The sequence below is a fragment of the Antennarius striatus genome, chromosome 19 (assembly GCF_040054535.1).
Source record: "Antennarius striatus isolate MH-2024 chromosome 19, ASM4005453v1, whole genome shotgun sequence".
Lineage (NCBI taxonomy): Eukaryota > Metazoa > Chordata > Actinopteri > Lophiiformes > Antennariidae > Antennarius > Antennarius striatus.
Genome location: NC_090794.1, coordinates 9,606,026 through 9,632,500, shown reverse-complemented (window position 1 = coordinate 9,632,500; position 26,475 = coordinate 9,606,026). Strand labels below are relative to the sequence as shown.

Here is a 26,475-nt window from a genome sequence, read left to right as displayed (position 1 = left end):
GCTCTTGAAGCAGTGAGTGGAGAATTTGTAGATTTTGGTTCATTATTAACTTACTCATTTTCAACAGTCAAAACATGCTAATGAAACAAAATGACATTCAACATGCCAGATTTAGCTAAAAGAAAAATGGTAACATTCGGTTGTATCATTCAGTGTCAAAAGCACATGTTGGTTTTTAATATTTCGATAATTGCTAAAACGTCCATCGTGTTCGACATGAGGTGTGAGTAATTAAATGGAAATGTGTGACAGTGAGAATTTGGCCATTTCCTGTCCCTTAGTTTTTTTTTGCTTTCTATGTTTGTGTGTCTGTCCGCTGTTGTCATGCAAGGACAATCAACAGTAAAAGGAATCTGTGGGCTAACTCAACAATGTCTCACATCTAGTTTTGCTCACTTTTGACCATGGTGAATGGACTACACTCACAGAGAAGCATTAATTGAGAGCCAAATGCTTTACAATGCCTGATATTCATCACATGCATAACTATGCCATCAGATCTGCTCACACGGAGACTTTTTGGCTTCAGTATTTTCCTTCAGGGTATTTCCACATGCAATTAGACAGAGCTGGAAAAGACACTTGTTATGTAACCAGTTCTGTCAAACTGTCTGTCTGTAATATAAGCATGTAAAGAAGTGGCATCAAGTTAGCTGACTCTACAAGTCAGTAACCATCGAACTATCAAGCAGTTTTATTACACTGACGATCTACTACCACTGAGTATGATAGTGACTAGTAGTTGTACTAGTGACAACTAAGTTGTAAATTATTTGAAATGATAACCCCTGGCTATTTGTGTCTGATCAGGTGCTTTCAAAAGAAAATGGCAACTGGGGAAGAATACGAGTCAAACTAAAACAAATAAACATGAAGACAAAACCAGATAAAACTAGAACCAAGGCAGTCACAGACGGCAACATCCCACGACAACCCTGAATTAAAAACTTTACCCTGACCTACTTGCATAGGTCAAAGATCCAAGCAAGAGCTCTGACCTACTATCGTAGATCAAAGCACTAGCTTTGATCTACGGTCTTACTCACACTGGCCTCCCTCGTCTTTCCATCTTGTCCAGTTCCTGAGTGTACAGAAGTTAAAATTTGACTTTTGATTAGTTTTCTCAAGGTAAAGGTCATCATCTCATTTTCATCCCCTTTGCCGCTTGAGTAATGTGTTTTTTGTTTCATCTTTCTATCTGCGACGGTTGGGAAGATATTTGGTGGACTAACTGACGGACAGACGGACGGAATAACGGACGAACACACAAACACTGACAATTACAATACATCACCGATTTGTAAAATGTAAAAAAAACTGACAGAACTTGATCAGTATGGTCATAGCCTCTATATTCAGACACAAGTGTTGTCTCAGCGGTTACAGAGTGTTTGCCTTCTCCTGTTTTTATTTTAGAACAGGTTGCTCTTGCTTTGTCACACAACTGCCTAATCTCAAACAAATATGTATCCTTAACGAATCCAGGACATTCTGCGCTGTCTCCAGAGATGTGTCCTCTGACATCTCGCATATTTGCTCACACATAACTGTTGTTACATTAGATCTGATATTGCAGAGATGGTTGATTTCTGTGTAATAGCCTCCTTCAGGCGGATTTAATTTGCTACAGTGCAGATGTTGATTTTGAGAACTGACTGTGACAGCGGGGTTAGGTGATGGATAATGAGTTACCAATCTGAAGGAAATGAAAACTGGTAAAAACTGGTTGTTTTTTTTGGTGCTGGTGTGCTTCTGATGTTCTTGAAAATAATTCTGTGGCAACAAATAAAAATGTCACCACAGGATAGCAACAAAAAGAGCACAATTATAATCTGAGACATTTACATGGCATCTCCTATACTGAGTCTGACTAGTGTCCAAAGAACAAGGACCTGACACTTTGAGAGTGGGTGGTCTAACAGTCAACACAGCACAGCTGATTTATTCTCCTCTTTAAAGAAAAGCAATTCCCTCTGACTAAATAAGGGAGATGTTTTTCATTTGGAAACATGAGAGCAAACATGATCCCATCAGAGATCCTACTTGACGAGCAGAAATAATCTTACTGGTAGCATCCTGTAATATGGTCTCCATTGCATTAGATTATAAAGTCATTTCAAAATATGAAACAGAAGAGAAAAATACATCAGGAAAAAAAAGCTGTAATTGTCTTTGGAGGATGCACCACAACTACCATGATATAAGTTTTGTTATGATCATGGCCATAATTAGTATCATGATGTCATACTGCAAATGTTGAGACATCTATGGTTCCTGATGGGCTCTAAAGTGTGATGCAAAATTGTGTCTCTTACCACCTGGCACAAAAATAGTCCATATTTTGTTGTACCAGCTTTGATTTGTGTTTGTGGAAAATATCTGCTGTCTCTACTTAATATAGCAGTGGGTTCTACTGTTTATCATTTACCATATGATTTCACCAAACGTTGAGTTTGGTGCCCCCCCCCCCCCCCACCAGGCTGTGTAGATAACCCTCTAAATCTATCTTGTTGATTTTCCTTTTACTCAGTGGTTGGTATCTTGAATGTTTCTCAAGGACGAATCCTTACAGAACACTCCAGCTAATCTCTTTTATCACTGTTACGTTGTTAACTGTGCTATGCAGACTGCACCTAATTTCACAGTAAACATTCATAAAATATTTTCATGAAAATAATTAATGAACTGTTCTGCATTGTAGTAACACTTGGCAGATGCCAGCCATCACAGAGATGCAATGCAGACTCAGTCAGCAGCCCAGGTGTATAAAAGCTTGCATATTAATGCTGCCACACAGATGCTGTATGAATACTGAACATGGGGGTGCAATAACAGTCTCCATTCTCCACAGATGCGCTATCATCCTAAAATGACAGTGACAGTGATGTGTTGGGAGTGGCACAACTCAGTGCAGTGACATCATGCAGTTGCATCCTGACTCCGATGAATTATCAAGTATGGAAGCAAATATTTAACACATAACAAAAAATTCAAAGTGATACTGTGTAGACAACGACAGGAAATACATACATTATGTGTTGATGTTGGTTTTCAATCAGGGAGCGAAATGCTCAAAAGGTGTGAAAACCCCCATTATTTTTTGTACTATAGTAAATAGGCATATCACACTGAAACTAGTTTAGATCGCCCTCTTGTGGTACATATGACACTTGCAGTTTATAAAGCTGCATTATCAATCCACAGAACAACACAGACCCAAGTTCTGTGTTTGAGCTACATTTAGACTTTCAGTAAAGTGGGTTATGTCAAAGCAAAAAGGTTAAAAAGAAAAAAAAAAAAGGATGAGCATGGAATGGGTATATTTTTAAGAAAAATATGCAAATCAAAAGTCCATTCACATTTGAGTTTCATTTGACTTTTTCTTGATAATCGTCTCACCTTTGGCCTTTCATCCAAAATTTGCTGCCGTATATCTTTGTGTTTCTCTTGTAGTCTTTCCTGTCTTTTGCTCTGTGCCTCCTCCAGCTGCACACATACACACAAATATAGAAACTATAAGGGAATATACACACAACTATGCTACAGGCAATGGTGTATCATTAAAGTCAGGGATAATTTGAGTCAGGGACAATATTCAGTGACATGCTATATTAAACAACAAAGATCACTGGATATGATCATCTGTCACACAGCTATATCCTGTCTTACCCGTTTGATGTACTGCACCACCTCATTGACGAATGATTTGTTGATCTCCAGTTTCTCTCTGTGAAGAAAATTTTATTGACAGTCAATGAGTAACAAACAGAGCTTTAGGTTTTTAGTGACATCTTGTGGTCATTCATATAGAACATGTTTACAATTTTCACTGTTCAAAATAAGATATTTACTCTTCTGTCACATTCTTGTCTTTGGATTTAACTTCATTGATCTTCTCTTGACGTTTTTTGTCCATTTTCTTCTTGAGATCCTTCTTCTCTCTATAAGTTGCAACATAGAGATAACATACATAAATAAATAAATAAAATAATAAAATAACAATAAAAAGGGAGGATCTTTTTGGGTTTTTGTGGTTATGTTTTTCTAGTGTATGCAGAATGCAGCCTTACTTCTCACAAATGTCTCTGAGCTTTTTCATCTGGGTGTTCTGGCACTCTTCTGATATTGTGGTCAGTTTCTCAACCAGCTATAGAGAGAGACAAAAAGATAATATTAATAATTAGTAAATAATTTTAGCCATAGTAAATCCTTTATCGTACTTAAATTATAGTGTGTGGAAACAGCACGTCTCCATTATGGCTGTTGTCCCTTGCCTTAGTGAACCTTTTTACCACCTCCGGCTGTGCTGGTGCACTAGAGCAAAAGCTATTTCATTTCCCACACTACACAACAGAACATTGCACAGGTAGAATAATCATGGCTGATGAGATTATAACAGCATTCACTTCTTCATCTGTCTGATTCATTAGTATGTGTGAGCTTCTCTGGTCCAGCAGGAGACAGTCAGTGTTTTCTCCAGTTCAGCACAAGTCAAGCAAGTTACTCAGTGTGCGTCTGTTCCCCTCACTGTTTATTTGCATTTGCATGAGAGCAACACTGACTTATAGTACACTCATGTGTACTATAAACTATAAAAAGTACACATGAGAAAACTGTGGAAATGTGTCAGGTTGTAGCCAATCTGTCACTCAAGTTCAGCAGTAAGGCTTCGTTTTAAAGTGGAGGATGGTTCAAATTATTAAAAAAAAACCATTATCACTATTTCCTCAAAAGCCAGCAGGTATTTGCGAATACCTGTTTGATGTGTTCTCGTTTCTGGTACTTTTCGCTGTAGTATTGCTCCTGGCGAAGTGTGAGGAGCTGCTGCTGCTGCTGCTCCTTTAGCTCTGCCAGCCTCTGGCTGCACTCCTGATCCAGATCGCTCAGCTCCTGGTCCAGGCTCGACAGAGAGTGGTCAGACCGGCTGCATACGTGAAATCCACATACACAAACACACAAAATGTATATGCCATTTAGTCAGTGTTACGATAGTGACCATAGAAGCACCAGACACTTACTTAAGTACAGTACTCTACAATGATAAACTGTGTTTTGTGACTTAAGACAACTTATAACTTGTTACCACAGCTTTTGAATCTGCTTCTAGACATTATGAATTTACCCATACAGTAGGAGTCTTTATAGAAAATAAAGTGTCTATTGGAAAACTAATACCCTGTGCCTTTTAAACAGCATTTCTACTGGGCATCAAATACACACTTTACATGAAATGGTCTTAAGAACATTGTCATTATAGGGAGAACACTTAGCTTGTGTCTTTAAGCAATGTGGTTGAAATGGGTTATCTGTCTTACACAGCGGTCCTCTGTGGGCCATGCTGGCTGAGTGAACTGGAATCCTTGCTGCCTGCAAAAACCTGACTCCCGAAGGCCCAACAAGAGTCCCTGAGGCTTGTGGGAAACCTGGCTGACTTATTTTTATTTTACATAAAGACTTCCATCTTTGTCTTCTTATAGTGACTGTTTTGGAGCAGTATGATGTACAACAGTGGATTTTAGTAAGAATTTAAAGGAGCATCATTTGCATCTTAATTATTAGCCTACCATCTTTCTGATTCTGTTTGCAGCTTCAATAGAGATGTGTTGCTGTCACACCTGTCCTTCCACCTCACCACCCTGTTCCTGCAGATTCATCAGCTTCATTCATTACATTCACCTCTTTGGTTTCAGTATTGGCCAACACCTGCTGTTTTCCAAAAGCCTCTTTGATTTGATTCCTTAACTGCTTTGGCAGAAGGAAAAGATTCAAAGCAAAGAGGAGAAGAAGGCAATAATGAAGAAAAAGGATGTGTACCTACCTTTTCTTACCATCTCGTTTGTGGCTTTTTTGCAGAGTGGAGCGCCTCCGCTGATGTTGGCTCTGGAGCTCAGACATGCGAGCTGTGTGCTCCTTGATCAGTTCGCTGGTTTTGCGATGGTGTTTCCGAACCAGGTCCTTCATCTCCTTGTACTGCCTCCTCTGCTCTCGAACAAAACCCTTCTGTTGCTTCAACTCCTCCAGTGTCTGAGCCTCTAATTCTAATGCAGGGGGATCATAATAAGTATATAAAATTTTTAAAAAAAATTAATTAAAAATTAAAAGGAAGGCCGAAAAAAAAAGACAGAAACAGGTGGGGGTCACCGGCTAGAGATGTCTTAAAACCAATTCAACTTTGTCAAAGTATTCTGGATAGAAATTATGTACAGTACAAGATCATCACTTGTGTTGTTTATTACTTTAGTTGAGTGATGAAAATATTAAATAAATAAATAAATGTCATAAACACCACATTACAACACATCATACTTAATGCATCAAAACTATGGTAATTAAAAGTTCATGATAGAGAAAAAGTATATACTCTACTATAATTTATTTCAACACTTTTAATTTAATGAGACATCAAGATAATTTTAATATAGAATAATTATCAAGTTTTTAAAGTGGACTTATAATAATAGTTCAATGTCTTACACTGTATTTTTCACAGGGTCATGCTATAAGTCTATCTCGTAATTATCACATAGGTAACAAACAAAATAATGAGTCTGGGTTATTAAACTAAAGTCAGTAAACGTCCAGGAAGTGTAAACCTACCAGTGAGGACGCTCTGAATGATGTCTTCAGTCTTCACAGATGGTTTCAATGAGCCTGGTCACATAAACAGTTCACAGGTTGATTAGTCAGTAAATTTTATTCTGGATCTTTTTATCATTTTATCATTTAGAGCAACATGATCGAATATAAAAACATGTGATATAGATACTGTATATATCCTGGGACTTTTATTATGTTTGCAGTAAATAAATATCAGATCCTTGTTAATCACTCAAAAGAAAAAGTCTATATCCAAGCTGTTCAACAGAAGATAAGGATATCCAATAATTTTTAGAATATTAAGAACAGATTTAAATATTTTCAGGTTCATCCATTCAATAACGATCAACTGCTGTCACTTCGACATCGGCAGAGAGGATTATTAGTCCAGAGGATTGATTGATTGCTTGGATAGTTAACATCTGTACAGTACCAGCGGACTGGGGCTGGTGGCCAGCCAGTGCAGGTGGTTTCGGAGCGATGATGGGCGTGTGGCTCAGTCCGTTCTCTGCGAGTAGTGTCACCCTCGGATCCAGCTTCGATTCTAAGGGGGTATCACTTCCTGCCTCCACCTGTTCGTCACAAGAAAGACCCAACATTCCGATTAGTGCAGTTGACCCAACATATAAACGCCCTGGATTTTACATTGTGATCAAGCTTTTGAGAATCTATCACATATATCTCATCACATCATGTTGGTCGTAGCCAATTGTAATACAGATTTTTACAGAAATGAAATACACAATCGAATCTTACATAATCTCTCTCACACACACATTTCTAATCCATTTTCTTTCCCTTTATTCTAGTTTTGGTAGAAGTTCCACAGAATATCTTGCTTTTAAAAAAAAATGTAATTTTGAAGGAAATCCACACAAGACATCCTCTGGTGGTGTTACTCATCTTCACAAGCCTCTTCCTGTACCTGTGTCCTGCACGATAGTTTGTAGACATAGCTGTGATGACCCACTCTCAACATTGCCTCTTGTGAGAAGGCTCAGCAGATGTTAATTTCCCACTTGGCTCCTCTGATTGTAAAATCTAATCTCTATAATGTTAATGCAGTTTTAAATCATCTCAGTTCCAGCCTCACAAGACAGATCTTTTCCGTTCACATCCGTCTCATCGCCCTGAAGAATGCCTTTCCATGCCCAATCATTTTTGGTGACTGTTACCATGGTCACAGCATTAAGCAGCTCTCAGTCAGCCATCCTCCAGGGTAATTGCATCAGTTGGCAAATCAGATAAAAAAAAAGTCCTCCAGCCCTTTCCAGTCTCATATTCTCATAACCTTGGTTCCTGCCTTACTCGTCTGCTGCCTGTTGAGTTGTGCCTACAATAAACCTCGACAGTCGGAACTCAATGTCAAATACATCTAAAATCACTCACATTAAGAAAGGATCTCTGCAACTTAATCTTAAATGTAACATCAAAGATGTACCATTCTACTCTTCTACTGTTTTCTACTGTGGTTGTTGTTGTTGCTGTATTTTTGTTTTTGTCGTTGTTGTTCTTGAATAATTTGAGATGCTTACACCACAGTCTTTTTCCTTCATATATCATTTGGAACAAAACATTTGGTCCCATCATCTAAGCTGCTATTTCTGAGCTGCTTGATTGTTTAGAGTAAAGCATGTACTTAAATTAAATTTCCTATTCATTTTGTGTGTACTAACAACTAATTTACTCAAAGATTTTTTTTTCAATGTATAACTGTATTCTTGGATGAATGTTTGCTTGTTACGATTCTTTTCCTCGCTTTTGGTGGAGTGTTGTTCCACATCTTGGTGTATTACTGCCATCAAGTGTCCATCAGTGGAACAGCGTAAAACCACGTTCAAGGGTGTAATTCTTGATGTCTTAAAGCACATTCAACGTTGTCTTAGTGGACAAAATCTCTCTAGGGACATTGCAGATGTCAAAAGGATCAGTACGTGGAAAGAATCTCATGGAATTATGATTTAAAGGAACTGTTATGCATCATTTATATTGTTGTGTCTAACAGGGACATTTGATTTTCAGTCATGTAATATTTATTTTATTTGGTACGTCAATCTCATTAAACCATTGAGTTGGAAGGGAGACTGGCTGGAGTCACCATATCAGACTCATCGGTTCTTGTGTTATTTCAGGAGGTTAATTTAAGAAACTAATCTGAAGTGCAGTTTTAAATTTTCTAACTTGAGTTGTACTCCAAGAGTCAGCCAACTAAAAGCACAAAGAATCTGAACCATATTTCAACGGCTGCAGGTTCATTTCCTCAAAAGGGCCGATACAGTCCAGAGACAGTGCTGCTACAGATACTCTATCATTACTGACTGAGGATGAATAAATGGCCCAAATCCTCTGCCAGGATCTGTTCTGGACAGAAAATACTGTTCATAATCCCTCCTTTCAATACAGGGGTGCTGGGAGATGGTTGCAGTTTTTAATGTACTTTGTGTTGATATTAAAAACCTGTTCATGCTGTTTTATGTCTCTGCAGCTTCTCACCCTCACTCAGATACTCTTGGAAAAGTACAAAACATATGTTATTGACAACAGGACAAGTGGCTTCCCTCACATGAACACATCTCCTGTATCTAGATGATAAATCAATCCTATAGACACACACCTCTTTGTCTCCCTCCTCCTCTCCTCCTTCCTCCAAAGTGAGGGCAGCCAACTGATTGGCTCTCTGCTCCATCAAGTTGACGTAGCGGATTGGATTTGACAAAGCTTCAATGACATCTGAGCAATTGGAAGAAAACAGAACAGCTTTTATTTTTGTAAAACTGAACTTAATGTAAACCTGTGGTGATTTTTTGGAGGAAATGTTTTATATTTGGTTTGAAAATGCTTGCCTATCACTTACCTGCAAATGTGTCTGGGACATAATCCTTTACTTCTACATACACAAACAGAGCCGGCATATTCAGGGACTGGTTCTTCTCATTCCTTAGACTGATGTAGTGATAACCTGTAGGCATGGGGGAGGGGAATCACATTGAGGGTCCGTCAGTTAAAAAATAAAGTCAGGCACAACAATGCATCCGAAGTAAAAACAAATCTGCACATTGCATTGAATTGTTTTTCTGTCCTCTTTCGGTCTACCATTTCTTTTTAATCTGTTTCTGAAAAAAGTCGAAGTCATTTTACCGATGCTTGACGTCAAATTAATGATGAGATCTGTACAGAAAAAATGTTGTCACCTGGACGAATGGCTGACACAGGAATGATGCGATGACCAATAAACTTTCCTCCTTCTTCAAACACAGCTATCCTTAATGAAGCCAGCGTGGGCAGAACAACCTGGGGACAAAATGGAGTCATTATTACATCCAAATAGGTGATATTATAATCTAAGGGACCTGATGATTTACTATTTAAATTATTATGTTTGTCTAATTCTGACCTTCTTGAAGGTGATGGCCTCTTCTTCCCAGACAGGGTTGATTGCGTTGCCCTGGGAAGTCTTGGTCTTGAACGCTTTCCTCTTCGTGTCCACGGGTAAACCAAACATGTCGATCTCCACATACGTGCCAACTTTCTTATCAGACAGGAATTGGCCTGAGATGATCTGGAAGATGGAGGAGAAAGCAAGGGTAGAGAAAATGTATTCATGACACTCAGAGAGATGGAGGCACAGCTTCACAGAGCTATGAAGACCAACACACACCTTCACAGACAGTGTGTTAGCAACAATCCCATCCACCGTACTCTCAGTGAAAGGGTCGAATTGTTTGTCTGGCCGCCTCATAAACTCTGGCTTGAGTCTGAAGCCACATTTTCCATTGTATTCATACATGCCCAGGTTGAGCTGCATGGACAAGTCTGTGGTGTGAGGACAGATAATAAAAAGTTTAAGTGGGTAAAACTTTGAAATGACAAGCGTAACTTTTTTATTTCCATTAATCCGGCATTTAATACATAGGGGTGATCTTTGAAACACTAAAGAAGGACTGTCTCATGTGTTTTTCATAAGTAGAAAGGGTAAAAAGCATTTATTTGAGTTTAAAAAATACAAATAAAGCATCACCTTTGACCTCTCTTACCTATTGTTTGGAAGTTAAGAGCCACCAGCTGACAGCCAGCGTTCCAGAAGAGCTGAGGGTTGTAGTTGGATGAATCCACTCGCGTGCCCTTCGGGTAGATCCTGCTCAGCTGTAGTTTGTTGTATCTGAACAAGATGGGTTAAAGACAAAGCTACCTGGCCTGCATTAGAAAACCTAAGTGAAACAGATTCTACTGGCCTTGTAAGTATCATGTAACTTAAGTAATACAACTTAGAGAAGGATACTCTACAAACTCCACTGGAGATTTAGTCAGTTGTTCCAAAGCTTTGGTCTCTACAAAAGACGACATCTGGTAGCTGCGATTGATCTCTGTAGGCAGATCAGCGATCTATTACTATCAGGAACGATCCATGACATCATTTGTCAATGCTGTATGAACAAGTTCATCGCGATTCTGCTTACACAGAAATGCAAAAGACACGTTGGAAATTTCACTGTCATGATAAGGCCTTTTCCTGTCAGACATTTCTACTGACATCTTAATACATGTTTGCAGAGGATCTGTAAGTTGAACTGTGAGTAAAAAGTAAGTACATTGCCCACATGGCCTCATTCATTGTTCTTACATACTTTTAGAGGCCTCAAAGCTGTTAAACTTCACTGGTTGGATGTAGATGACCAGGTTCGACATTTCTTCTGTTGCAAATGCCTCACTGCCTGCTGTACCCTGTGCAAGAACACACATACAGGCATATATCAGAGAGAAATGTATAAAAGCTAGAAATCAACGACGAATATGTTTCAAGAGTTTTCAAAAGTCCTTCCTATTCAGGACTTTGGGTAAGCACAGTAGAAATAAAATTAAGTATCATTACAGAGTTTTACAGTACAGTATGCCATAGAGGGCAGCACTGGGATACGCAATATGCAAAAGTACACAGACCTAAAAGGAGGCTATGCTTCTTTTTTAGAGTTTGGATTTCTTTTATGATGCTGTTTTTAATTTGTTAAAAATAATTTCTCAAAACATTCAGAATTGACTTGAATTGTAATCTGGAGAAGTGGCCCTTGAAACGGAAAGGAGGTGGTAAGACTGAATGTTTTTTGTAGACTCAGTGAGGAAAGGCCCTTTCTCATTTCATTTTCCACATTCTAGCTTTTGAACGGTGTTGTTGCCGTATACACACTTCATCCATCGATCCCTTTTTACAATCGTCATCGTCATCGTCTTCATCTTCACTTTCTGCCTCCACCTCACCTGAAACATGAAAAATAAACACGGTTGTAGATAAAATGAATGAATTTAAAGGGAGGTAAATTCATTGAGTTTTTCATACTGTCTAGGTGAAACATTAAACACGCCGGTGAGACAGCGGATGTCCTTTTGACAGATATCTAAGGTTTATACTGACAGATTCCAGCTCAAAGCACTCAGGGAGCTCACAGTGACCGATCCTCTGTGTCCACATAAAGACGGATCTACTTAACATTTCCTTCATAATGTGAGGTCACACCAGCTCAGGATATAAACTACTGCAGTCTTGCGGTCAAACAGATGTATGGCTCACCGATTGACTTCCTGGCCTGTGGCCTCAGGCTGAGCTCAGTGCCCTCAGAGGGCTGCGACGGGTCCGACATTTCCTCTTTAGTTGAGCCTGTGTGAAAAAGAAAAAAACCCTCAAACCTTGTAACACTTCAGGGTGAAAACACTGTAAAAGTATGATTAGAAAATGCAACTGAATACCCTAGAAAGGTTTGAACTCTTTCAAAAAACAAGTGAACAAACACATTGTTCCATATAGTGTAGTTGTTCCCCCTTAGCAAGTACTGTATTATTTTTTTCATATTAACTCATAAATGCACCAAAACTTTTATTATAATTGAACTTTCTAGACAGTGAGCTGTGCAGATTGGAATTACTGAACCTCCTCTGTTGTCAAATAATTATGACTTATGTCAAAAATATGTAATTCCACTCTATCCAGTAAAACAAATATTTATGATATACAGTAGTGTTTGTCTTCTTTGTTTGACCACCAACACCGTATATTGCCCCTCACTATTTTAACGCGTGTGCTGTTTTTTTTATTCCACTAGGGGGTAGTGTATGACTTGGTAAGGACGACATTTGCAGTTCTGCTACAATGAAAATTATGGCTCCCTAATTACAAAGATTATTCTACTTTATGGCGGAATCATACAGTGCGTAAATCAACATGAAGAAAAGAAAAGAGCTAAATGCACGCACAGATGAATATAAAGAAATAAGAACTACCAGCAGACCCGCTGCAGATGTGACTCAGAAACCTCACACCAAAGGACAGTTGTGAAAACATAAAATTTTTGTAAATACCTAATTGTTCACCAGACAGTGTATATGCAGACTCATGCAAACACATACAAACACACACACACACATGCTGGGTGTTATGACTGGCTTATGTTTGAAACACCCTAGGGAATAACAGTGTATAGGCCTGACAAGGAGTGTATGCAATAGCCAATAATTCCTCCAGCTGATGGAAAGGGTCATAAAAAAGATGAATGATAAACATCAGCAATGCTTTGCTCCAGCGATTCAGTTTCTGGGAGGCATAAAGGTGTTGGTCCACATTGCAGGCAGACCCAGACGGTTTGGCTACATTTTAGATCCAAAACATAACTCAGCATTCCGAGTGTGACGGATGTTTCTGAAGGATGCAAGTGTGTGTTAGAGTTGTACCTGCACTCGGAGATGAGGGCTCACACACGCTGGAGGAATCGCTGTAGGTGTTGGAAACCTGCTCCGACAGTTTCTTCTTGGTGCTTCCATCTGTTTTGTGGTGTTTCTTCTTGTTCTTCACCAGAATCTTCCCCATCAGCTCCATCGGGCTGGGCAGCGGAACACCAGATTCCAGCTGGGAGGAGAGGAAGAAGACAGAAAAGGAAAAGACAAGACAGTGAGGTTGTACCGACAAATGGGAACACGGTCATAGATGAAGGCAAGAAAAATACAATTTTGCTTGTCTGTAGGATGTGTTCAAGGAGGGACTGAACAAAGTAACTCTGAAGACAAAAGATCTGCAAATTCTATTATCATGTTCCAAAATGTTTTAGACGAACTGTGGTTCCATTGTAACACTTTTATTGATATTAAGTTGAAGAGTGTTTACTGTAGCTCAAAAAAAGAAATTTATTAAAATAAAATCTTATTCCACACAAAATTCCTTCTAGACGATTGTGTAGAGTTGAGCTGTTCCATGAGCCCTGACATGCACCGAGCAATACAAACTGTTGATGTGACAGCTGAAAAGTTTACACTTTTTAAACACACAAACATTTCCTGTCTTCAGCGAGCTGGCGAGGAGCAGGCAGAGCTCTGATTTATTTATGGGGTACACTGCTTCTGGATCTCTGTGTTTAGGTATATTAATAATGCATTATTGAGAAAGTCAACGGTGATGTTGAATACACTCAAAGCAACGCAGTTTACAACTTATCATCTCTGAATATAAACAAACTTTAAATGATTCTTTTAAACATTTCTTAAAATGTTTATTAGACTCATTTCAAGATCACAGAAAGTGATTCATACGCCAAACTTCAGCCAAAACTTTCCACATCCAATAACCCAGTGTTCCTGCCGGCACACACGTCTCTCTACACTTGGCTGCTGTTGTCGTTGGAAGTGATAAAATAAAGATTAGATATCTTCTTTGACTTGGCTTCACTGAAGCTGTTCCAACCAAATAGAACCAGTTTTGGAGCTGGTACATAATGTTGCCTGCACTCACAAACACAGCAATGAAACCATTTGATTAAATTAAATCTAACCTGGATGTATTCCATTAGGTTGTTTCTCCAAATCCCTAAAGATTGTGGAGTTCGGTTGTACTAAGGGGTAGAGAGGAGGGCGATCAGAGAACCGAAGTGAGGCAGAAAAAGCTAGAAGGGAGTCTAGCAATATTTGCTCTGCTTCTTATCACTTTGACGCCTTGATATCTCACAAGCAGTGGAGTTTAACGAAATACATTGCCCTAGTTCTGCATGTACCAAGTATGTCCTAGTACTCATTTACATAAGTACAGTATTTCCATTTAAATCCAATTTTTATTTCTGCTATCCCTTTTAGAAAGAAATAACACTTTATTTTACAGCTTTATGTAAACTGTGAATTGAGTAATAAATAAATCCAACTACCAGAGCACAAAGCAGTTGAACCAGTTTTAAACGGTACTCCTGCAGTCACATTTTAGCTGTAATAATTCACCAATAATATATAAAATAAAATAAAAAAACTCATTGGAGTCATTTAGTCATTTAGTGCAAAGTGAAATCATTTAGATTTGATATTTTAAGTAAATCTAGCTACCCCTTTGAAGGCATACCTTTTACGAATGAATGCATGTTTTATATCGGCCTGTTGTCACTTCTAATGAATAATTATTTCTAAATCAAAAATTGGTGTCTGCTTTACGGAAAATTATTACATTGAATGAAATTTGGACAAATATCTCCCAAATCAAAGTCATTCCTAAAAGAAAAAAAAAAGACCATCCATTTAGGAAGCAAAGTCTATTTATGTTCCTGATTATTTACTTGTATTATGAAAGAATGTCAGCAGGAGGTTAGTATGGAGGTGACAGACATCAGGTGACATCATTGTGAGGGTGGTGCGGTCTTTAATCAAAGGTGCATCATCATGAATTAACAGGATGTTGTCTGTTAGCCTGCGAGCTATGGTCGTTCTTCCAGCTTGTGTTTGGTTTGTTGCTCACAGTATTCCCATATTCCTTGCTTTCGGTTGCATGCAAGCACATCTTGTTTTGTCAATTCTGCTTTGTTTGGAGTAAAAAACAAACAAAAGAAACTCAGCAGTTTTTCTTCCCCCCAAACAGTTCACATTTTTTCTGCAACTCCATTCAAAATATTTGAAACGGTTTAAATAAAACAGTAACAAACAAAAAAAAGCCTCAAAAACAAATAAAAGAAACGGTCCCTCCTATTAGTGTTTTTTTTACGGTAAGTTTGGATTTCTATGAAAACTATAATCTGCTTTATTCTAACCTTAGGTTCAGCTGGAACCAATCGAGTTTTATTACCCTATCTGTCCCGGCCCCTATGGACGCACGGAGCTGATACCTCATTCACTTCATCGTACACACTGCTGTCTGCAAGCCAGAGGGGAGTGGTTGTCATTGCATTCACCTTTTCCAGTTATTACATGCTCCGTGGTAGAAATCTGATTCCTCAACAGCACTTTGTCTTTCTGCACCCACCGCCCTCTCTCTCTAACTTTTCCCTTGGTGTCTGTCTCCTTATATCTCTCTCCGTCTCCCTCCCTTTCCCGTTCCATTCAAAAGGCATCTCACTGATAATACTTCAATGTCAAATCCATTCAGAAGTTCTGCTGGGAGCTTTAGCTGTCTCTCTGTAGGGTTATACCAGCAGGGACAAGACATTCCCTGTCAATAATATAAGGAAGAGTGTGTCCTCTGTTGAAGTACTGTTTGTATACTGTATGTGTGTGTGTGTGTGTGTGTGTGTGTGTCTGTGTGTGTGTGTGTGTGTGTGTGTGTGTGTGTGTGTGTGTGTGTGTGTGTGTGTGTGTGTGTGTGTGTGTGTGTGTGTGTGTATGTGTGTGTTTGCAGGAGTCTGAATGTGGTGTGTTTTTTTCACGAGGGCACAGAGTGTGAGAGATTGAGAGGTAATTTTTTTTTTTTTTTTTGCTTTTCCGTCACGTAAGTGCTTGCGTCACCACACAAAAAGACGTCTTGGGAAGAGTTTGGTCACAAGGAGACAAAGCAAGCTTTTGACTGGTCGCCATGGTAACAGAGGAGAGACAGATAAAGCACTGCCAAGAAAAGCCACGTTTAGATTACAGCCTAAAACACTTCCTTTTAATGGCTGTCATTTGAATTAATTCACGAGAAGAGGGGTGATGCAGGGGAATATAAATGACTGCAGGATGAATCATTAAAAGTTGGCTTCCACAGCACGTAAATAGCCACAGGTATGTGCATTCCTTTGATTGAAAAGGAGAAGGAAAATTGGAGGGAGACAGAGACAAAGTCTAGGAGGCCACTTAGAGACGTGCCTGGGGTGACAGGGAGAAGAAGAAAAAAAGCCCAGTGACAACGCATCCTGCCAGGTGCTAGAGGGCATGTCGATACGATGATGTTCGTGAGAAAGATGAAGGGTTGAGCGAGGAGATAAACAGAACTAGTAGTAAATGTGCACAAATGACAGGCTATGCATTACACGTGTGTGCAGTAAACCGTCTCCTGAATGTAAATCTGTATGGTTGGCATGCTGGGCAGCAGTGTTCAAGGACAATTCTCCAGCTCCCTCATCTGTGTGATAATATCTGCTGAATCCCTTGCTGCTGGCGATGTCGTACAAATCTGAGCGTGCTTGTTAGAAAGCGAGAGAGCAACAGAGTGCGAATGTGGGTGTGAGGCCACGCACGTATATATGTGCGTGTGTGTGAGAGTTGTGCATCTGAGCATCTTATATACTCACAAGATATTTCTCCAGAGGCTCCGTCAGTAATGCGTCTCCAAATATTGACCGGCAGTACTCTGCCATCTTAGCCTGCTGCTTCGGTCTGGTACAAGTCACACACAAGAAAATAGATACAGATACACACATACCTTCATGGTTTATCCACACAATATCAATATACTGCATGTCTCTGCTAAAAACTCTTGTGAAGCCATTAAAGGACGATGTAAAGAATGGGAACTGTCCTACCAGAGTTAGGTAGAACAAAATGCCTGACTAGGCTGTTGATGCACTTATCAATAAAATAGCAATCGCTGTGAGGTTTTAGTCCAACCCTGATTTTTGAACGACTTACGAGTCCACATGGTTCTCAAAAGACAGGATGATAGGGAAGGGCGAGGTCTTGAAGGCACACTCGGCTATAGCCTCGATCACCTCCTGAAAACACAAACAGAAAAGAAAAGTATTTAAGATTAATACTGTATAAATGATGCTGAACACACACATCCAGGGGACACCGTATTATTAGTCTGTAAGTAATGTAATGTGCATTAAAACAATAATGTCACTGTTGGTTTATGCAATAATTACTGGAGAGCCGCTGGGATAAGAAAACATTTGGAAACCCTCTCCGTCTCTTGCAGCAGCAGAAATCATATCCATTTACAACCTCACTACATTTCCTAGCATCTCTGAGAGCTTCCCCAGAGAAAATTCTCTAACCTGTTGAAATCGATAGCTGAAGGAGAAAGAAAGAATGATAAGATGGCAGGACAATTTTTCTGCAGTAGAAATAATAAATTAAACTCCTCTTCGCTCCAAACACAAGATGCCATCTGACTGGATGGTAATATTTCTAAATGGGATCTGGTTCTCTTTTTACCTGGAAAAATAAAGGTCTAAGAAAATGTTGTGTTGGGACTGCTGGTGCTGGAAGATTTATGCGGCTGTGTGCATTAGATGCTTTTTATCAGTCAAAAAATAGACATGCAAGTGAGCAGATTGAACAAGATGATACATTTTCTGCTTAAAATCATGAAATCAAATCCTGCAGTGAGTGAGCCCAGGGATTCATGTTGCACAAGTAGAGGACAAGTTCCTGGAATGAGATCTCAGCCGCAAAGTAGGAGACAATAACATCTGACACTGGCTTTCTAAACCACTGATCATCTGAGTCAGTTACACCCTCATAAGCCTGGGTGTCAGTTGTCCTCCAGGACAGGCCTTTGTTTGTCACTCAGCTCTGTCCATTTGTAGACATCCAGCATCCTCTTTCCCCACTCATCTCGTCTTTATTACATTCAAATTTTATTAAGCTTGTTTGACATCTTTCAGTACTCTCATTTGATTTAAATCCTTTTATGAATCAACACACCCTACTCTTTCCTTTTCCACCCAGCTTTTAAACTTTAACACACGCCTCCTCATATAAATGCATCATCTTCTCTTTGTCTCCTTAAACTTAATTTAAAGCCCCCTCAGTGCTTCATTTTAAAGCCATTCAGTGCCATCCCATCTCTTACAGCTTGCCATCTGCTGCATGCCTGTTTCTCTTTTTGTTTTTCTCTTCTCGTTTTCCTCACTACTTTCATTTATTTTGCTTAACTCTGCATTCAACTGTGTTTGTTTTTTTTTATCATTGTATTTTATTGCTTGCTCATTCAATCTATAATCCCATTTTTGAAACGACTGTCGGTCAGCATGTTTTCTGTATTCACTGTATTTAAATTAACTTCTTACGTCTCCAGCGGAGTTTAATGGTAGTGGCAAAGTCCCTCATTCCTGTTCGTGGACCAGAATGCCTACATAAGCAGGAGAGATTAAGCAAAAAATATTCTGGATACATGTAATCCTGCTATCTCATGTAATTTACTGATTGTTCTCTTTACTTTGTGTTTAATGTAAATTACTGCTAAAGCAAAAAGCCCAGTTTTTACGGACACTTTTTCACATTAAAAGCATCAAGGATTCCCCAGAGCTAGGAAACAGATGATGGTTGAAATTTTTATTTATGTGTACTTTTTAGGATATTTAGATCAAATTAAAAGAAAATGAAGGCAAAAATAAATATAAGCTACTTTGACTCTTATTGTATTTATTACATTTTTGAATATATCCAAGAATAAAAACTAGAGCACAAAAGGCTCTGTTTGTTGGGTTAATCCAATACCTGTAAGAATATGATGCAATGAATGGATGGGATGTATAACATGTAAAGTGGGACATCTGGCCCCTTTCTGTGTCTGCAGGCATCAAAGTATATACTGTAGATACCAATCTGTCTCTGCCTGCAGTCTGCTCAGTTCCCTCATACAACACCTTGTTTATCTTGCTATCACTCTGCTCTCCTTGCATTACCTTGAAGGAGATTTCAGTTGTCATGGTGAAGCCGTGAGTAATGACGGGCTCTTCTTCTGTGGTGCGACCTTTCCAGCAGTCCAGTTCAATGCAGCGGCACCCTGACAGGAGAACCTGCTTGTACATCTCCACTGAAGAGTTCCCTGCAAGCTGGCCCGCTGCAGGCACCAGCAAATAAACACAAACATCACTTCAGGTAACGGTTCAGATGAATGCCACAGAAGCCGGATATCTACAAATGCTATTTCTCCCTCATTTCAAGAGCTCATTTACTACATTAGTCGCTGGCGTGCAGTAAAAACAATACAAATGCTGTTATCTGAAGCAGGCAAATCTCATCACCCTGTCACCATTAGCGGAGCAATTATCTCTTCACTTTAGCAGCATGCTTTCCTGTAACATGGCGGGAACTGATAGTGAGGCAGATCTGTGTCCTCATTTTAAGTGGCATCATTCATTTCTTCTTTTCTCCCCTCTCACACTTGCTCGCACATCTTTTCTCGACATCCATAACCAAACCCATTAGGGAAACACTTTCTTTGCTAAATGAGTTCATGTGTCACACACTGCATTAAACATTACTTTAATTTTCCAGTCGAACAGGATGGAAATACATCAACGTGAATGAATAAGTTGTGCAAACCTCTGTCTGTCTAATTATCTCAAGTGTCTTCAATGCACACACACACATGCACACGTACACATATATAGACATGTGTATATATATATATATATATATATATATATATATATATATATATATATATATATATATATATATATATATATATATATATACATATGTCTATATATATATACATGTCTATATCCTGCCTCTAAAGCATTAAGTGATGTTTCTCAAACAGAGTTCTTAGGACATTCTACTCATTTCATACAACAATGATTATTAAGTGTTGTCTAAAAACTGATAAAGCAGAAATATTTTGAGCACTCTCTCTCACTTTCTGTTGCCTCTTATGAGATCACAAAGTGTTAAAATGCACAAAGGCAAACTCATCATGAGATGAGACTAAAGGACTTTTATTTGTTTTTCTAATTTCTTCCTGAACCTGGCCCATTACAGAAATTTGATTTATTTATTTATTTCCAGAGTTGGAGAAATTTGATCCACTCGAAAGATTCAATGCTTTTGGTTCCCTCCGGAATATATTTGAATAGATGAATTCTAATAACCATTAAAGAGAAAATGGCCTGTATTGTGGCTGTCATGCTTGTGCACTGCCAGGAGCCAGTTACTGTGACTACCAGCCTAAAGAAATATTTAACTCATGAATATCAATGAAATGAGTCTCATGAAATAACTTGATTTGATAACCTCTTGAGAGGTAACACAGGATTGGGGCCCTTGTATGCACCGATGCATTTGATTGACTGACCTGCGAGGTATAAAGCTGGGGGTATTCACCTGTGCAGCCATAATTGTGTTCCTAAATGAACAAGTGATCTGTTCATGTGTAGAATAATACAGGATGTGCATTTGCAATCAGTCAGAAGTAATATCGAGTTGAGCAGTAGATGTGTGCAGGAACCAGACACAGAGAGAGAGAGAGGCATGAAATTTACATACATTGCAGACTTCAGCCATGATGAATGTGTGTGTACCTGTGAGGTATGTATTGTGTGAAGAGTTGATGAAATAGTGGGAGAGGGGAAAGGTCATGTCTTCACTCTGATCCAATTTCTCAGGAGGGATGATGCTGTTCTCTTCCCCGCTCAGATACCTGGCAAAGCCTTCCACCGAGATCTGGCCTGCACAGACACAACATATTATTGTTATTATCATTATCATCACTTGCTTGTCATGGTCAATTTTTTTTCTAAATGTCACCCATTCCCGTGAAAAATTCATTACCAACAACAGACAATAAACTGTTACTGTATGTAAAATCTGATGCAGCATCTTATTTTGTTATTCTATTTGTCTTGAATCTGTTAGACACACTAGCGCATATGTCCTTTCAACAAACAAACTGTCGCTGTAGCTTATTTTGGATTGATCCCACATGTATCCTGCTGCTGGAGCCACTCACTTGTTTCTAATAATAATAATCAATCATAATAATAATCAAGCCTTAATTGGAATGAATGCGCTTTGGGCAAAGAGTCACAGACAATTCGCGAAAGTTATAAAGTCATTAGATCAAGACATCTTTAACTGCATCTTCCACTGCCGTGGGTCATGAGGTTGCTGGAGCCTATCCCACCAGACTTGGGGTGTGGGTACACTCCGGGTGCGACGCCTGTGTACTGTCCATGAATGCTAAATAACACAGTTTTTATTTGACCTTTCTTCAGCCTCATCCTTTAAACTACAACAATTAAAGTGTTTTTCTTGCATTATTTATGTAACATGAAAATAAATCTTAGCATATGTTTGAATGTTTCTGTGTTCTTTGTGTAATGCTCATAGTGAAGGTGTGTTCGGATAAACAGCATCTGTACGCACTAAATTACACTGATATCACTTGGTGGTTTAATTTAGATGTAATCTTAATTCACTGTTTGCTGAAAGCCTTGCAGCTAATCAATAAAACCTGCACGTCTGTGTTTCAAGATTGGTCATTTTAACCGAGGGTGTTTACTGTCTTTGCCTTCTTTGTAAATGGTGAAGGTGATTTGATGCATGAAACAGCTCCTGTATCACAAATGGTTCACAAAATGTGCACATTTTTCTGCATTGGAGACATTACCAGCTTCTCTCAATACTGCTATTGTACATAATTAGCCACACAAGCATAACAGCTCTAGACATTGATTCCCCCCCCCCCCCCCCCGCTTGCTTTGATATGTTGTCAAGGTCATTCATGCAAATCTGTGCCTTTTAACCATTAGTAAGCTCATGTCTTCAGTGAACATGTAACAGTCAGTGCAAAAAAAAAAAAAAGGCAATAAGCAGCAAAGGAAAAGCTCACATCTCCAGTCAAGATTAAAATTTCCATACGCATTACCATACACTTCACACACCACACCTGTATGGATTCAATTTTGTAGAATGTATAACAAGAGCCCAAGGCAAAATCATAGTACTTGCGACCTCCTCCACACACACACACACACACACACACACACACACACACACACACACACACACACACACACACACACACACACACACACACACACACACACACACACACACACACACACACACACACACACACACACACAGACTTGATGTTATGCTAAATATGCTAAATGATGCAAGCTCGTTGGGTGCAGCAGGTCCCTCCGGCCACTTTATGCTAATTAATGCGGCGCCGCCCTCTGCTGAGTAGCCTGACTAACTAAAGCTGGCTGGTGTGTATAACATGTGAGCTCAAACACACTTAGCGCATAGCGCATTAGTCCCCGCTGACTCCGTTCGCCAGGCAGAGGCCTCACCTCTGTGCCACTCACACAGACATAGACAAAGAGTTCAACCTCCTCCCAAGACATTCGTAGGTCAAACAGTGGGAAATAGTGTTAACACGATTGGGAGTAGTGGTGCACTTGAGTGAGAACTGACTAGTGTTATTACCTTTACCAAGTTGATTGTGTTTGTCAATTTGCCAACACATATAAAAAAAAAAAAAGTTGACAGATTATGATCGTTACATTTTAAACTTTAGCTGGATTTAAGAGTAAATGTTTCTTTTTCTGTTGAAGTTGAAAAGTTTAGTTTATGAGTTTATTAATATATGTTAAAATAAAGATGCAGAACGGAACCCTGCCACACAGTGATTCACGACTACACGACCAGCAGTAGGAACAGCACATATTGAAAGAGTTTGTGGCCACTAACAGGGAGGAGGTGGCACACAGCAGAAGACATATGGAGCTTCTGCAGTCTCAGACAGAAAGACAATCATAACAGGATGGAAATGTTGCTGTTCCTTGTTTCTGTCCCTTTACCTCCTCCAGAACATGCATTGGGGAGGTGGCTGCAGCTGGACAACTCTGCAGGCGAGAGTTGGCTATTGGAGCAGTTTGTCTTGGAGAGATTCCGGGAGGACCTCCGACATGGTTCAGTGTCACCATATGGTGACACTGGCAGAGGCCATCATCCTGGCGGAGGACCCCGACATTGTTCACTCTTGGGTAGGAGAGGCGAGACAGCAGATGTCTACAAGATGTGTACAACTCCATTAACTTGAAAATAAAGACTGTTTGTGTGTCAGCGCAGTGCTGTCGCCTCACAGCAAAGAGGTTCCACGTTTGAGGCCTTTCTGCGCAGAGTTGGTGTTTTCTCCCCATGTCTGCATGGGTTCTTTCCGGGTTCTCTATCATGCAACTGCATGTGAATTTAGGTGAACTGATCACTCCAAATTGACTGTGTGTGCATTAATGGTTGTTCGTCTTTCATGATGTCCCTTGATGCCACACCTCTTACCCATAGCCAGCTGAGATAGGCTCCAGCAACACCAGTGACCCACGAGGTGGACAAGCAGCTGAAGAAGAGATGATTACAGTCATCTTGTCTTCAAGAAAATACATGGATAAAGACTGCTTGCATTCAGAGGCTGTTACTGAGACGAACCCACATGTATGGTAGCCAGAGGTTCACTGTTACAGCAATATTAGATCTGAAACAATGGATATAAAGGCTGCATTCATAAAAAACCCCTTTTGATTATATTCACAGACTGTTCAGCTGGAAGGACAGTACAGTGCAAACACAGCCTAGAGGTGAAGAAAAACACTAAGAGAAAAAAAAAGAGCAATTTGATAAAGAGTCTCCTCTACATTCACCGACAACGAAGATACAATGAAACACCACCAACCATGCCAAAGACTTTAGCCATCCTTTTTCTTTCTGCATATTATTAATGGCCATTCAAATTTCATAGCTTTTAAGCAAGGACAGACTTTAATACTCAAAGGGAATGAGGGACCACGGAAGAGATGAATGAGAGTCTGGAAGCAGAGACCGAGTGAGCAGAAAAGAAATTAGAGTGACTTAATTACACCAACTATCTTCAGGCACTATCTTCTATCTCCGACTAAGTTGTGTGCATCTTTGTGAACTTACTGCATTGCGTGCATCCTCATGATGTCGTCTTAGACCGGTCTAAAAGCACATGCTTGTTCTGCATAACGTTTCTACATTCACCTACGAGGATGAGTGTCCTTGAGAGAGCTAAAAGTATGTGTGTGTTTGTGTGTGATGCATGCATGTGCGTGCGAGAGAGAATTAAGGTAGCATGTGGAGCTCTGACCCCTTTGCAGAGCAGATGGCAGCACTTCCTCCGGCTAGATAAATACTTCACATGGAGAAATCTGTCACTGGGACAGAGAAGGGCACGTTTCCAGAGCCCGGGACAGTCTGAGACCACAGGGACCACAGTATTGCATCACTATGACCAGAGTCAAACACAGGGAGGTCAAACATGATGGTTTAATGTGGTTTAAAAACATTTGATCTTATTTGGGCACCAATGAATCCGTTTTACAGATGTATTACCAAAAAAAGTGAAGTAAACTCTTTATTCAGGAGAGTTTATTGAGATTCAAATCAGTCAGTTTAGTTTCAATGGATCGATCATTAAATATGCAGATGTGATTGGAACGCTGTTTGCAGATAAAGTTTTCTGGTATAACAAACAGCCACCAGATAATAGTTTTGGTCTAAAAATATTTCCAAATGTATTCTAAACGATGTGCAGAATATCGATAAAATCTCTTGATGACCAAGTATAATCTAATGATATATTATGCACTGAAGTTTGAGCGGCGCTCACTGTTGTATCGTGGGAAACACATCCAACCTACAAAGCATTTAACAGATGATGTGGCACACTAAACTCAGATGTAGTATTGATTTGGACACTAAATACGTATGCTGTGTAATCAATAAGCCTCTTTTGTTAAAATGTTTGTGCACACAGATCTAATCTGTAACTCCAGTTCTGAGATAAGGACAAAATAAACAGTACAAGCGGACCTGAGTGCAGTCTACTTTCTGGGCTATGAAGGAGGAAACAAACTGACAGTGCATGAACTAATTAACGTTATGGAGCAGAGCATGGGCCAGGCACACTAAACAGATGTGGTGTGTTCACCATCGGTGGAGGATAGCGCTCTACTGAATGCTATTCCAGTTTATTGTGTTTTCAAAATGGCTGAACAGAATGTGACGGTAGAGAAACACTGACATGATTGGCTTGAGAATGAGTAGAGCATAGATGTAAATGTGAGTCACCCGTTTTGGCAGCCTTGTAAAACACACTTTAAAGTCGAGATAAAATTTGAATCGGTACATATCCAACTTTGATTTCTGATATCTGAAGTGGGACGTTCTTCGGTTTCACAGCTCTGTATCCACTGAAACTTCAGGCAACATGAAAGCACAACAGGAGTATTGGATCCTCTACACTCATTTATCTTAGATGTTCATGATTTATTCCCCTCCACTCCACTCCTGAAAATCGCACCTTAAACTGCATGTTTTAAGGAGTTGGTTTCATCTCCCATTTGATGAAAAAGTACCAAGCAATTTTAAGAATTTGGAGCTAGCTATTAAAGAGATGAGAGTCCTAAAGTTCAAGAGGGATGAAGAAGACTACGGTCCTCCTCCGGTTTTTCTGTGAGATAATTCATCCAGATAAAAATGCTCCAGTTAGAGCTCTGAAATTGATGAACAGGACAAAAGACTGTCAGGACAAAAACAGACGTAATGAGCAAGAGAGAGCTCTACACAGGAAGTATCTGCAGACCTGGACACCCGACATGGAATCACAACACAGAAAAACACATGACATGAAAGTGGGAATAAACTTTGGCTCCAACTCTCTATTGCTAGCGTTGTAAGCTCAAATCACACCCATTCACATTCTATGAATAAAATATGTTTTAACAGTCAAAACCAAAATTCATTAACTATTTTGAGGAAAAACGAAAGCACAGCAACTAACTTTTATGAGTGAAGATAAACCATTCAGGCAAACTGTATCTGTGTTGAAGTGCCACGTGAGTTCCCCGCTGCACTCCACCTGCCACCTCCTATTTGTTCAAGCTCTCCTGAAGCACAAACACACAGCAGCAG

The 26,475-nt window shown here is 39.5% G+C and overlaps 1 protein-coding gene across 2 annotated transcripts in view; it reads right to left on the bottom strand.

Moving 5' to 3' along the window:
- The window catches only part of plcb1l (phospholipase C beta 1-like), a 100,319-nt gene that overhangs the window by 7,528 nt on the left and 66,316 nt on the right, over positions 1–26,475 (bottom strand). Inside the window, exons 10-32 of one of the 2 annotated variants that reach the window (XM_068341743.1) lie at positions 21,057–21,203; positions 19,434–19,591; positions 17,431–17,513; positions 17,094–17,178; positions 13,315–13,489; positions 12,161–12,247; positions 11,780–11,850; positions 11,223–11,319; positions 10,877–10,961; positions 10,632–10,756; positions 10,256–10,410; positions 9,992–10,156; positions 9,789–9,888; positions 9,452–9,556; positions 9,212–9,327; positions 7,031–7,169; positions 6,598–6,651; positions 5,819–6,038; positions 4,756–4,924; positions 4,071–4,147; positions 3,852–3,941; positions 3,670–3,727; positions 3,400–3,486 (exon numbers count right to left, since the gene is read on the bottom strand). In XM_068341743.1, coding sequence (XP_068197844.1) covers positions 3,400–3,486; positions 3,670–3,727; positions 3,852–3,941; positions 4,071–4,147; positions 4,756–4,924; positions 5,819–6,038; positions 6,598–6,651; positions 7,031–7,169; positions 9,212–9,327; positions 9,452–9,556; positions 9,789–9,888; positions 9,992–10,156; positions 10,256–10,410; positions 10,632–10,756; positions 10,877–10,961; positions 11,223–11,319; positions 11,780–11,850; positions 12,161–12,247; positions 13,315–13,489; positions 17,094–17,178; positions 17,431–17,513; positions 19,434–19,591; positions 21,057–21,203 — 2,648 coding nt within the window. Of the gene's footprint in view, positions 1–3,399; positions 3,487–3,669; positions 3,728–3,851; positions 3,942–4,070; positions 4,148–4,755; positions 4,925–5,818; positions 6,039–6,597; positions 6,652–7,030; positions 7,170–9,211; positions 9,328–9,451; positions 9,557–9,788; positions 9,889–9,991; positions 10,157–10,255; positions 10,411–10,631; positions 10,757–10,876; positions 10,962–11,222; positions 11,320–11,779; positions 11,851–12,160; positions 12,248–13,314; positions 13,490–17,093; positions 17,179–17,430; positions 17,514–19,433; positions 19,592–21,056; positions 21,204–26,475 lie in introns of those variants that run through there. The other variant, XM_068341744.1, reaches the window with a different exon arrangement.